The sequence below is a fragment of the Colletotrichum costaricense genome, assembly GCF_030867565.1.
Source record: "Colletotrichum costaricense strain IMI 309622 chromosome Unknown Scaffold_1.1, whole genome shotgun sequence".
Taxonomy (NCBI): domain Eukaryota; kingdom Fungi; phylum Ascomycota; class Sordariomycetes; order Glomerellales; family Glomerellaceae; genus Colletotrichum; species Colletotrichum costaricense.
Genome location: NW_026848230.1, coordinates 3070967 through 3083327, shown reverse-complemented (window position 1 = coordinate 3083327; position 12361 = coordinate 3070967). Strand labels below are relative to the sequence as shown.

At 53.5% G+C, this 12361-nt stretch overlaps 8 protein-coding genes across 8 annotated transcripts; 5 read left to right on the top strand and 3 right to left on the bottom strand.

Annotated features, from left to right (window-relative positions):
- Positions 1 to 741: 741 nt before the first annotated feature.
- CCOS01_01079 (membrane dipeptidase) lies at positions 742 to 2286 on the top strand (the record flags this gene model as incomplete). Its single annotated transcript, XM_060449275.1, has 4 exons — positions 742 to 982; positions 1045 to 1185; positions 1316 to 1688; positions 1746 to 2286. 4 exons carry the CDS (start codon positions 742 to 744, stop codon positions 2284 to 2286), a joined length of 1296 nt encoding a protein of 431 aa, XP_060320713.1.
- A 254-nt stretch (positions 2287 to 2540) lies between these two features.
- On the bottom strand, positions 2541 to 3374 carry CCOS01_01078 (30S ribosomal protein S13p/S18e; the record flags this gene model as incomplete). Its single annotated transcript, XM_060449274.1, has 3 exons — positions 2541 to 2852; positions 2939 to 2970; positions 3161 to 3374. The coding sequence occupies 3 exons, from the start codon at positions 3372 to 3374 to the stop codon at positions 2541 to 2543; spliced, it is 558 nt and encodes a 185-aa protein (XP_060320712.1).
- Positions 3375 to 3552: 178 nt separating this feature from the next.
- Positions 3553 to 4682, top strand: CCOS01_01077 (cyclophilin type peptidyl-prolyl cis-trans isomerase/CLD; the record flags this gene model as incomplete). Its single annotated transcript, XM_060449273.1, has 4 exons — positions 3553 to 3877; positions 3947 to 4073; positions 4143 to 4294; positions 4486 to 4682. 4 exons carry the CDS (start codon positions 3553 to 3555, stop codon positions 4680 to 4682), a joined length of 801 nt encoding a protein of 266 aa, XP_060320711.1.
- A 330-nt stretch (positions 4683 to 5012) lies between these two features.
- On the top strand, positions 5013 to 5560 carry CCOS01_01076 (uncharacterized protein; the record flags this gene model as incomplete). The annotated part of the gene is made up of 2 exons (XM_060449272.1): positions 5013 to 5198; positions 5363 to 5560. 2 exons carry the CDS (start codon positions 5013 to 5015, stop codon positions 5558 to 5560), a joined length of 384 nt encoding a protein of 127 aa, XP_060320710.1.
- A 424-nt stretch (positions 5561 to 5984) lies between these two features.
- CCOS01_01075 (ER protein BIG1) lies at positions 5985 to 6941 on the bottom strand (the record flags this gene model as incomplete). Its single annotated transcript, XM_060449271.1, has 3 exons — positions 5985 to 6124; positions 6183 to 6772; positions 6847 to 6941. The coding sequence occupies 3 exons, from the start codon at positions 6939 to 6941 to the stop codon at positions 5985 to 5987; spliced, it is 825 nt and encodes a 274-aa protein (XP_060320709.1).
- A 1041-nt stretch (positions 6942 to 7982) lies between these two features.
- Positions 7983 to 8760, top strand: CCOS01_01074 (nucleolar protein 12; the record flags this gene model as incomplete). The annotated part of the gene is made up of 2 exons (XM_060449270.1): positions 7983 to 8198; positions 8299 to 8760. The coding sequence occupies 2 exons, from the start codon at positions 7983 to 7985 to the stop codon at positions 8758 to 8760; spliced, it is 678 nt and encodes a 225-aa protein (XP_060320708.1).
- A 343-nt stretch (positions 8761 to 9103) lies between these two features.
- CCOS01_01073 (actin lateral binding protein) lies at positions 9104 to 9835 on the bottom strand (the record flags this gene model as incomplete). Its single annotated transcript, XM_060449269.1, has 3 exons — positions 9104 to 9266; positions 9401 to 9705; positions 9818 to 9835. 3 exons carry the CDS (start codon positions 9833 to 9835, stop codon positions 9104 to 9106), a joined length of 486 nt encoding a protein of 161 aa, XP_060320707.1.
- Positions 9836 to 10445: 610 nt separating this feature from the next.
- CCOS01_01072 (uncharacterized protein) lies at positions 10446 to 11806 on the top strand (the record flags this gene model as incomplete). The annotated part of the gene is made up of 2 exons (XM_060449268.1): positions 10446 to 10683; positions 10740 to 11806. The coding sequence occupies 2 exons, from the start codon at positions 10446 to 10448 to the stop codon at positions 11804 to 11806; spliced, it is 1305 nt and encodes a 434-aa protein (XP_060320706.1).
- Positions 11807 to 12361: the final 555 nt, after the last annotated feature.

The following is a 12361-nucleotide window of genomic DNA, read 5'->3' as shown; positions in this document are numbered from 1 at the left end:
CGGATTTTGATGCACTGTCCTAAAGTAAGAAAAATCATCTGTCCAACTATGCAACTATGGATTTCATTGTAGACTCAAGAGATCTCGAGAAAACAATATCGCTTGGGCCTTAATTCACGCTACGCAAGAACTTACGACAATTGCTAGGCTGACTTTCGCACGGCTTGCTGAAGCTCGGGCTAAGGTATTCGTACTAAGTCAACTGGATCTATCAGGAACTGTAGAATGTACTATGACCAGGCTGCAAATCAATCCATGACTTGTCAGTATCTACAAAAGTATGGAATCTTAATGAACGTTGCTATTGGGACTATAAGAAATTCTTACAAACGTGTCCAAACTTAACTGAGTCCTCAGATAGGATTTTGGGAGCTTCCCAAACGGTCCCTTATCGCCGGGATCAAGTCGCAGATAAGAGTCTCACGCAATCGCAGCTCGGAGCTTTGACCCCGGGCACTCTGTGACGTGATTCCTAATCAACCAAATGTATTGCAACATGCCTGGAGTCTGAACACCTCGGCTTCCCTCTGTGAAGGATCATTGACTTTCACAACAAGGCAGCATCTCCTTTTGAGGCGGTCTTCAGACACCCTATTGACAGTAAGTTGTCTGGGTTCATATGACATCGCCAACTCGTTATTCGCACTTATGATGGTGTAATGAGGCAAGCAGCGCTGACGAATAACATAGCCGTGAGACACAGACCTAAGCTTGCTAGTCACCCAGGTCACACCCAACGCCATGGATGAAAAGAAACAGTTCATGTGTGACGAGACTGGCGATGAGGCCCAGTTGCCTCCTCGCAAGACTCCGTCTCCTGCAAAGAAAGCCGTTGTTGCTTGTTTCGCCCTGTGGCTCGTGACACTAACTTTTGGTGTCCGTCCTATGAAGTCATGCTATCATCAAATGAGAAAGCCATGGGGCGTGCCCCTTACCGTCGAGGAGAGGGCTCACAATATTCTATCTCATACTCCATTGATAGGTACGACCACCCTGTGCATTCTGTACGACACGATGAGAAGTGCTGACCGACCGTCATCGTAGATGGCCACAATGACCTCCCTATTCTCGTCCGAGGATTCTTCAACAACCACATCTACGAGAAGAACTTCACTGAGCCCTTTGAGAACGGTGGTCTTGTTGGCCACGTTGATCTGCCCAGGCTTCGCAAGGGTCAGAACGGCGGTGCTTTCTGGAGCGTTTACACTCCTTGCCCTGCTAATGGCAGCGACTTCTCTGATGAGAACTATGCTGAGAGCAAGTCTTGACCGTTTGAATGATCTGGAATTTATAACTCTAACACTTGTGACCGTAGGCGTCCAGTGGACTCTTGACCAAATCGATCTCATGACCCGCATCAAGGACTCCTATCCCAAGGACTTCTCCTCAAGCGCGAACAGCGGCGCCGCTTTGAAGGCATGGGAGAAGGGCCAGCTCATCTCCCCTCTGGGCGTCGAGGGTCTGCATCAAATCGGCAACTCTGTCGCCAATCTCCGACGCTACCATGCCCTGGGTGTCCGCTACTCGACCCTCACCCACAACTGCCACAACAAGTTCGCCGACGCCGCGCTGCTCGAAAGCCCTCTGCGCAAGGCAGAGCCTCTGTGGCACGGGTTGAGCCCTGCCGGTCGCCGTCTCATTCACGAGATGAACCGTGTCGGGTTGATTGTCGACCTCTCCCATACAAGGTAGGTTTCGAGGACCCGTTGATCCCTACAAAGGATGGTTTCTAACATTTCTTACAGCGCCGAGACACAGATTGATGTCCTCGGGGGCAAGGACTGGGAAGGCAGTAAGGCGCCTGTTATCTACAGCCATAGCTCCGCATTCAGCGTCTGCCCGCACCCCCGCAACGTCAAGGATGACGTTCTGAAGCTCGTCAAGGAGCGCAACGCGGTTGTCATGGTCAACTTTGCGCCTGACTTCATCTCCTGCGTCGACTCCGGCAACGAGAACGGTCTGCCCACCTACGTCCCCGCCAACGCCACGCTTGACCAGGTCGTCAGGCATGTCCTGCATATTGGCAAACTTATCGGTTTCGACCACGTCGGTTTCGGCTCCGACTTTGACGGGATTGCGTCGGTGCCCAAGGGTCTGGAGGACGTGTCCAAGTACCCAGGCCTTGTTGCCGAGCTGCTGAGGCAGGGTTTGAGTGACGAGGACGTGGCAAAGGTCGTTGGCGGAAATGTTCTTCGCGTCTGGAAGGAGGTTGAGGCGGTTGCCGAGAAGCTGCAAAAGGATGGCCACCCTGTTCTTGAGGATGATATCGCAAGCCCGAAGTGGTAGGGGCAGTGCGCTAGAATCAGTATCAATGGGTCCATAGATGCCTCAAACTTTCGCTCCTGTGCGTATCTAAGACAATGGTGAAATTGGAACCGGAATTGATGGTACAAGTGGTATAGTTTTTCATAGTCATACATGTTTGGGCACACCACAGACCCGTCTATGTTGTACATTCGGTGGTCATGCAATGAGCACCACCTCAAAATCTAACCCATTCGCTCTCCAAATACCCAGTCGACAGCCACCACAAAGGGCGTTTACCATCGTCTGTTCGCAGAATTGTGCTTCCTGGCCGACTCGATCTGGGTCCTCGTCCGCTGTCCTCTCACGGGGAGGTTCATGGCGTGTCTTCTTCCCCGGTAACTTCCCATATCCTTTAGTCTCATGACGTTCTGTTGAATGATCTTCCGCGCATCGCTTTCTATCGTCATTGTCGATAACTCTGCCGTAAGAGCCGTGACGGTTTTCGGTGGCAGAGCGCCGACTTTGGACATGGGGGAGATGGAGTATTTGGCCAAAATGCGGGATGATGTAGTCGGCCCGAGAGCGAAGAAAGACTCAAGCGCCTTCTATAAAGAGAATAAGATCGTTAGCATCGTCGTATGTGGTGTTACGGCTGGGTCGTTATCGTTCGCAGGTGAAGGGGATGCCGTACCTTCACGAGCTTTTGCTCGGAAAAGTTGACTCCTAGAATGAAAACCTATAGAGGGTCAGTCAGTTGCCGCTCCAGTGTCTGTCATAAGATATCCATCTTACCATTTTCTCCAATTTAAAACCTGAGTCCTCGAAAAGAGCGTCACTATCGTCGCCGCGGGCTGATCTGGTGCCTGCAATTGATGATGGGATCGCGAAACTTCGAAATCATCGATGCACTCACGGAGAGTCGGCGCCGGAAAATAGTGGATCCAATTGCAACGCGGCGGTGGCAGGTGCTGCACGTAGTCTAGTGACACCAGTGGCTGCCCGGGTGCATTGATAGCACTGATCCGCCCAGAAGGCGACCCTTTATGCCATGGACCCATCCACTTCCACGGATTGCCTCCCCCCATTGGGCAGTTGCGGCGACCAGGGTCCGAGCTCGACTTCCTCATTCGCGTGCTTCAGAGAGGGGAGTTTGAAACGTAGCTCTACGGTTCCGAGGGTCCCTCTATTTAACACACTGTCCCTTCTGGCGATAACCTCTCCTCCCTTCCCAGACGGTTCTTACTTGCATCCACAGAATCTGAATTTCTTTCCCCAATTGATCGAGTTCAGTGCCCAGTGTCCATCATGTTCAGCATTCAGAGACTCGTCTCTGCCCTCCTCCTCGCCGGAGTGGCTCTGGCCTTCTTCGCGCAGACCGCTCAGGCTGCCAAGGGCCCCAAGATCACCCACAAGGTCTACTTCGACATCACCCACGGCGATGAGCCCCTCGGCCGCATCACCATGGGTCTGTACGGAAAGACTGTTCCCAAGACCGCTGAGAACTTCCGCGCTCTCGCCACCGGCGAGAAGGGCTTCGGCTACGAGGGCTCTACCTTCCACCGCGTTATCAAGCAGTTCATGATCCAGGGTGGTGACTTCACCAAGGGCGATGGCACTGGTGGCAAGTCCAGTGAGTTGTTCTCAATCCAAACCGCTTTCACAGTTCTGCGTGATGACTGACGATATGGAAACTCCACAGTCTACGGCGAGAAGTTCCCCGATGAGAACTTCAAGCTTAAGCACTCCAAGAAGGGTCTCCTGTCCATGGCCAACGCCGGCAAGGACACCAACGGCTCCCAGTTCTTCATCACCACCGTCATCACCTCGTAAGCACACCTCGCCGACAACTACAAACACTCCATACCCACGAAGTTGCGCTAACTCTACAATCACAGTTGGCTCGATGGCCGTCACGTCGTCTTCGGCGAGGTCCTCGAGGGCTTCGACGTCGTCGAGAAGATCGAGCAGGCCCAGACCCAGCCCGGCGACCGCCCCGCCAAGACGATCAAGATCGCAAAGAGCGGAGAGCTGGAGGTGCCCCCTGAAGGTATCCACGTGGAACTCTGAGCACGTACTGTGACAACCCGTCGTCCCTCGCTGTCTCCTCGTTTTATCATCAACCCGACACTTTTTACACCATTTCACCTTGACTCTTCCCGCTGATGACCTCCCGAAATTGATGAAACAACACACAAAAACGTACTTGGTTTGCTGATGGCTACGCCCCCCTCGTTGCAGGCGAATACGGCACTAGCGAGTGGGCGTCAGGCTACTCCAACGAGGATACGCCGCTGGAGGTGGGCTCCGGCGAGGGCTGGTCCCTAATCCAGAAGGGTCTCTTCGGTGGTGTTGTTGTTGCTGCGATCGTCGCCTACATCAAGTTCAGCAAGTCCAGGGCCGCAAGAGATGTCGGCTACGAGAAGACTATGGCGTAAAGGGGGATTTGACAGGGGGAAGCGGGCATCGACTTGGCTCAGGAAATACAAGACAACAAATGCCAGCTAACAAGAAATGGCCAACACATGCATATGTCAACTATATTCGAATGTGCAATTTGTCGTGATGTTGAAAATGTTGTCTATACGTCTTGCATTCTCTTAAAGCATAGTCCAATAGCTGTAAAGCACCCATCCCAAAGCGCATCACGTGTGGGGTACCAAAAAAAATTCCGTACTGGCCAAATTTCAACTCAGACACCCCTCTACATTTGAATAGCGAACAACCGATCATACCTGACGCCCCGAAGACAAAATAAGAGAAAAAATATGAAGCTGCTTAGTCTCAACTTTTTGACCTGCGCGGTCAAGGCCTGCAAGTCCTCCGCGGCCTCGTTCCCCCTCCACCCCAAGGACGCAGAGCTGGCGCAGGACGACATCGAGGTCAACCCCCAACTTCTCTTCAACGTCCTGCCCCGCTTAGACTGGGCCGCTCTGCGAACGAACGCAACTGAGGTAAGGCTCTCGTTCATACTTTATCTTACATCGTATTTTCCCTCATATTTTGGTCTTCCGTCTGAAGATGTCTTTTTCTATACATCATCCAAGCTCATATACGTCCACTACACCATCTCTTTTGTTTCATGTACGTGCAGATTGCTAATTAGTTACCTTAAAAGCTGGGCTTCCCCGAACTTCCCACGGAGGCCCCCTCGGCAGAGCAACTCGAGGGCGACGAGAAGATGCTCAAGGAACTGCACCACCTCCTCATGGAGACGCAGATCATGGAGGGCAAGCTCGTCTGCGGCAACTGCGGACACGAGTACGCCATTCGCGAGGGCATCGCTAACTTTTTGCTGCCGAGTCACTTGGTCTAAGAGGCAACGCTCCGATTATGGGGGACCAAGTTTGGAGAGATGATGAAGAATTTTGATTTGAGACGGCCGACAAGGCTGTAGTAGGCGTTCATGGCGTTTTTCTCCTCTCGCAACAAAGCATGAAGGTTCTCTGTTGTGGGGGGAGGGGAGGTGGGCGGCAAACAGAGGAAGATGAAAAAAGGTCCATTTGTTATAGAAATACATCTCATGCCATTTGCGAGAAAAACACTACATTGGTCTCTACAGACCACAGGGCCCCTTTCCTGTGCTCTCTAAGTATCATGCCCATTCATTCCTCCGCCTTTACTCGAAACATGCCTGTCAAAAGCCAGCCGATAACTCCCGACGTTCTCAAATGAAATACACAGGTTGTTGAAGGAGGCACTCCTGGAAAAAAATGCCTGGCGGCGATTTTGATACACATCTACTGGGCCTTTTTGTGAGCCGCAGGGCCGTTCTCCTTCTCGAAAGCACCGTACGGGATCTCGAGGCTGGCGAGAGCCCTGATACCGACACCGAGAATGCTGAAGAGAACAATAGTGGCGATAATGGCGTGGAAGACGCCTACGGTCATGTCAGTCTCATTCATAGCACCACGAATCGACGAGACTCCATCACTCACCTGGGGAGAAGAAGACGTATTTTTCAAAAAGAGGCAGCTTGCTCCACTCGGTCTGGTTGTCGGCCCTCCTGACGTGTCGCAGGCTCGCCTCGTGGCGCTTGAGCTCCGCGTGCAGAGGCTCGGTGGTGAACTCGGCCTCGTAGGTGGGCTCCGAGGGGCTGGCGAGGTAGATGACGGTGTACGAATCCGACGCCTTGCGCAGTTTCTCGAGGCGCTGGCCCAGGGCGTGGTCGTTGTCGGCGAGTGTGGCGGCTCTCGCGTCCCGTCCGAGGGCAGCGAGCCTGGCCTCCTCGACCTCGACCGTCTTGCCCGCGCACGACTTCTTGATGTAATCAGCCAGTTTTCCGATGGGCACCTCGCCGACGACCTCGGCGACGCTGTAGACGCCGCGAGCGTCCTTGTCGGAGATGGCGCGGCACAGGTTGGGCGATTGGCAGTCGCCGCTGGCTGGGTTGCGGATGTCGGCCGCGTTGACGTTGGGCTGGGAGACGAGAAGGTAGCGGTCTGTCGGGCAGGAGGAGAGGAGACCCTGAACGGTCTTGACGACCTGGGACTGAGTCTGAAGCTGAGCGGGGTTGGACTTCGCGAACCTAAGGGGATGAAAGACATGTTAGCAGTGTTCGATGACGAGGATGGAAGGGTTCGGTGGTAGGTCGAAACGTACTCAGCGGTCGAGAGCATGATGAAGGGCGACGAGTCGGTGAAGGCCTGCACCGAGGCGCACAAGGCCATGAGGCCTGCTGTTCTTGATAGACGCATGGCTGGTTGATGTGGTTGAAAGCTTGCCCGTTTGGATGCGATGGCTAGCCTTCGTCGTTCTGCCAGGAGTTATGCTGCGGATTAGCTCCAGGGACGACGTAGCTTGGATACATGCGTCTATGCGAGCTCAACGTAATCAGCAACTACACCCACGCCCGCTTAAATACATTTCTGCAATCGCGATCCAACAAGGCCTCTTCAGGTCAGTTTCATCAAGGTCACTACCTGCCCCGCCCCTGCATATCGTTTTACAAGAGCGATGCACCTGCGGTGCAGCCTTAATTCATCAAAACGCCCGCCAGTTGTACTCACCTATAGCTTTTGATGCTTCAAGATCTACATTCTCATGGAATGCGGTATCGGCATTTCAACACAGTCCACATTCATAATGCATATGAATGACCACTCGTTCCAATATCTAATGAATACAGTGTAGCTCACTCCCGGGCTCCTCAAGGCTTTTCAAGAGTTCATGCATGTCAAGAAGGTATATCTGCACTGAGCAGCTCACAGTCGTCGAGGGACAATTACAAGAGACTCTCATCGGGATGGGCAAGAAAGTCACGGGTCGGGCCGTACGCAGACCTTCGATAAACAAAATACAATCTTGAGAACTACTGGATTAAGACATAGGTAACCATCCGAGCATTCGTGACCGTATCAAACAGCAGATTGACGTGAGCGGAGCTTCATGAACCTTGAAATCATCAGAGGGAATGTCAGCATGTCAGCATGCACGGCAGTCGAGGAATCATGCAGTGAAGCCCCCTCGGGATGTCACCTGCTGGTTTCGCTGACAGATGCACGCCTAGCGGGCGAGACCTGGAGCCCGTTCCAGCGCATTTAGCTCTTCGGCTTGGCCCGCGTCAGTGGGCCCTTACAGAGGCTGCAGCGGCATGGTCCTGCAAGGCTGCCAGAAGAAACCCCCCCAATGGAGTCGGATCCAGAAAATTTCACTGCGCCGCCGCCGCCAGAGAAAAAACCACCACGACGAGCCAGTCAACAGTCCCCATCATCGACACATTCAACCAAACAGCCACAATGTTCGCCAAACCCCGGCCCAAGAAATCCGTGCTCAGTGCGCCCCCCTCGAAGAAGAGAAAGGCGGTATCGGCGATCGAGGAGGTCAACTTCGATTTCGATGCGCGGGAAGACTACCTCACGGGTTTCCACAAGCGCAAGCTGCAGCGGCAGAAATGGGCACAGGAGCAGGCAGCCTCCAAGGCGCGGGAGGAGAAGATTGAGATGCGCAAACAGGTGAGTGAGGCAACCGCGGCCCTTCCGTCTCCCCTTGCATACGCACACGCATGCTGCTGCCTGCACTTGCTCGTCGCATGTACTGATGGTGTTATCACAGATCAGACAAGAGCGCCAACGAGAAGTCGAAGACCACGTCAATGCCGTGAGCGCTCTACTCAAGGAGGCTCAGGAGGCAGACTCGGATGGGAATCAGGAGATCAACGGATCAGATTTCGAAGAGTGGGACGGCATCGACGAGCCGGCCAAGGATCAGACAGATATTGTGGACTACGAGGATGAGTACATAGACGAGGACCGCTACACATCGGTCAAGGTCGAGGCCATATCCGTGACGCGGGACGGTCTCGAAAAGATCCACCAAGACGGCGACGAGGAAGAGAACGACAGCCAAGACGAATCCAAGGCGGACAAGCAGGCATCTGACCAGCCGGCAAAGTCAAAGAGCCGGAAAGAGTGGCCCAAGAAGCAGAAGAAGAAGTTCACCTACGAAACAAAATTAGAAAGGTCACTGGGAGCGAGGAAGGCAAAAGCCAAAAAGGCAAGGTTCAAGAAAGATTAGTTGAAGGAGGGTATAATATCTCGCATTGGTTGCTGCAGCTGCTTGCCCAAGGAGTTGCCTCACGCCCAGCGTGGTCCGAGGTGGTTATGTGTAGATTCCCATGATGTCTGTGTCTGTTGAACAAAGACAAGGGGGGGGCATCTGACAGAACAAAGCTCTTTGTTGGCCGGGGTTACAAAAAAAGGAGTAAAAATAAGGCTGCTATAACTCGGTCGCGAACCGTCCCGTCATTTGCATTCCACCGCTTGTTGGGATAGCTAAGTCAGATCGCCAACACAGTGTCCCAAGCCAGGAGTCTATCATGTAGAAAAGCCTTGCATAAATGACACGCGCGACAAGGACCTTAGATGTTGCCAATCTCGGCCTGGAAGTCCTCGAGCTCCTTCTGGACCGTCGCGTACTTCTTGGCCATCTCCTCGTACTTGGACTCCCACTGGTCGCGCTCCGACTCGAGAGCCTGGACCTTGCGCTCGAAGTGGCCGGCCTTGACGTCGGTCTGTCGGAGCCTGTGAAAAGACGGTGTAAGTAATAAGTAATGCATCGGTCGGTCGTTCGGTGGGGCGGGCTTTAATGAACACGATGGGGGTCGGAGAGTGAAAAGGGGGTATCATCGATTCGGCAAACAGGGTCCAGAACGTACTTCTCGTTGGCTTCCCGAAGGGTCTTGTCCGCCTCCTCGGCCTCCTCCTCGAGGAGCTGGAGTCTGCGCTGGAGAGTCTCGTTTTGTGTGCCGGTGCCAGCGCTCTCGTCGGCAGCCTTCTTGAAGTCCTTAACTGCAGTCTCAAGCTTCTCGACTTCGCCCTCGAGCAGACCGTTCTTGTGCTGCAGGGAGGTGATCTCCTGCTCCTTGGACAGGTTCTCCTGCTCTAGAGACTTGACCTTGGTCTGGAGCTCCTCAACCTTTGCGGCGTTATCGTCGGCCTCCAGACGAAGCTGGTTCATTTTCTGATTGACACCGTCGTTGTCAGCATCGATGACACGACACATTGGGGATATCTTACCCCTCCAGACCGCCGGTAGCAGTCGGGTGGAGCCAGAGTCAAAATGGCAAACTTACCTCCTTGATACGGTCCATGATGAATAGCTGCGAGTTGCTTTGACGTTGTAGTAGAGTCGGTGCAGGTTGATTGCGATAAGGAGAGTTGCTGAAGTTGAGAACGGGAACGGGATCGGTGGATGTGGGATCGCAGCTGTCGAGGATGGAAACGGGAGGAAAGGGTGTGAGGTGTTGAAATAACTGCCCCTCTACATGCAAGTCTGCTCCATGCGACCTGTGGCGGACCACCCTCAGCATGCCAGCCAGCAGCCAGACAGGCCTGGTCTTCACACGCTGGAAGGAAGCTGCAATCGGATTAGCTCAGACGCGGGCAGTGGGGTCAGTCAGGTGGGGTTGGGCTGTGGCACGGTGCTTTACTGCTTTCCCACCTAGGTACTGCGGTAGAGCCTAGAGGTGAACTTTGTACGGGGGTTTCCGCAGGGTCTGAGCTTCTTTCGTCGTTGTCCCGACAACAACGCCCCAAACATACGGGTCCGTTTACGATCTCTATCGTCTCTTCAACCCATGACAGACTCCAAAGTGAAGGGATTGATGACGACAATACAGCACCACGCAATTACGATCCAGCACGACCAAAGAAGACGCTGAGTCAACGACAGAATCAACAACCCCTCTGGCTCTATGCAAAATGCTGGCCCTTCGTGACGAGAACGCGGTCAACGCAGCTCAAGCTGCTCGTCTGGCTCCCGGGAAAGGGCAGCTGGCTCCCAAGACCCCTGGAGCCCGGTATCCAAAGACGCCCTTGAAAATTCCCCTCAACGACGAGAACGCTGTCGGAGGCGCCAAATCTGTGCTCGCCGCCAAGTCTAATGCCAACGGAAACATTCAACTCACGGCAAAGAAGCAGAACCTCGTCACTCCTTCTGGTAACACTTCCAATTCTGTCATATGAGGTATCAAAAGCGACTAACATCCTTGATAGAGACACGAGCTCGGGCACCTCTCGGAAACAAGACCACCAATGCAAAGGCTAGAGCCACCCAGAACACCGGAGGAAAGGATGGCGAGAAAACGCAGACGAAACCTACGACGACCAAGAAGCTGAAGCAGCGGTCTCCTAGTGTCGGCCCTCTTAAGCTAGAAGTCCGCAACGATCAGGCTGGTCCAGCCGAGGAGCCTGATGTCGAGTACGCGCCTCCTACCGTCAAGGACTTGCCTTACGAGTCGGATGTCCTGTCGAAGGGAGATCTAACATTCGAGGGACTCAAACCCGAGAACATGTTCAAAGGATACTACAACCACTTCTACAACCCCATGGGCGAGGATGGAGTCAGACTTCAGGACAGGCAGCACCAGGAAAGGCTTCAGAAGGCTCTCAAGGAGAGTGACGAGCGTATCCTCCGAGACATTCAGGAAATGGACTGGTCCGTCTCGGACGTTCCTGAGACTTCCGCCATCTCTCAGCGAAAGGCACCAGCCCCGGCTCCTAACCCGGCCGTCACCAGAAAGGCGGTTGGAGGTGCTCCCAAGTACCCGCCCACGATTACCTCTAGAAGAGCTGCGTCTGCTCTGTCAATGTCCACCGGCAACACCATCAGGCAGAAGAAAGTTGTCGAGCAAAAGCCCACGGTCAGAAGACCAATTTCTTCCATCCTTCCGAAGACCAGACCCAACAGGCCTGCTGTGGCCCCGAAGTCTTCGGTCGCTGAAAGTGCCATGGGAGAAGCCGTGTCGAGAAACACACTGGGCTACACAAAGGGTCGCTCAGCCTCTTCCTTTGTTAACGGGCGCCCAGCATCCGCCGCTGCAGCTCGGTCGGTCTCGACAGATGCGAAAACGACCCTAGCTCCAAAGATGACTATGAGACGTGACGCATCCCCTCAGAAGCATAGACAGGAGGCCCGGAACGACAGCGAGGAGCTCGGCAAACTCCAATTCCTATCCATCTTCGATCCCGCCGGGGATGACGAAGATGATGGCATCGGCAGCGCGGGTCCACGAAACGAAGAGTTCGAAGACGATGAATTTGAGATGAAGTTGACATTTTAATCGCTCAACTATGTTGATGGATGGCGTTTGGAGATGATTACCCTCGTTTGTAAAACAGCAGGACGGCTGGGGACTTGGAGGCGTTTTTTGGCTGGCATTGTTGCCCACATGCAATGCCCGCGAGGTCAAACGGGCGATCAAAGACTGTGTTCGCGACCAGGGTTTACAATGACTGTATTTATTTACTTTGTTTGACTCTGTATAACTTATTACCCAGCATGGATCATTCACACCAGGGAGAGGCTTTGTCTCTCATAGCAAGCCACAGCTGCCTGCATGTATCACTTGAGTCGATTGATTTGCAGTTCTAAATTTCGACTGGCTTCCATGTCCTCAGGTGCTTGCGGCCTGTCAAACCTCTCGAATTAGCATTCAAAAATGGTGTAAACAAGGAGTGTATCTCTCTGACACAGTGATTGGAAGATGGAATGATTGGCACGAGGTTAATCAGTTACTCCATTGGCTCGGCCATGATGCAACTGGACAGTTTATGCGGTGCCCCTGTCCTTCACGTCCTTGCCTAGCAAGACGCGAAAATTGAGCAAAGTGGAAGGT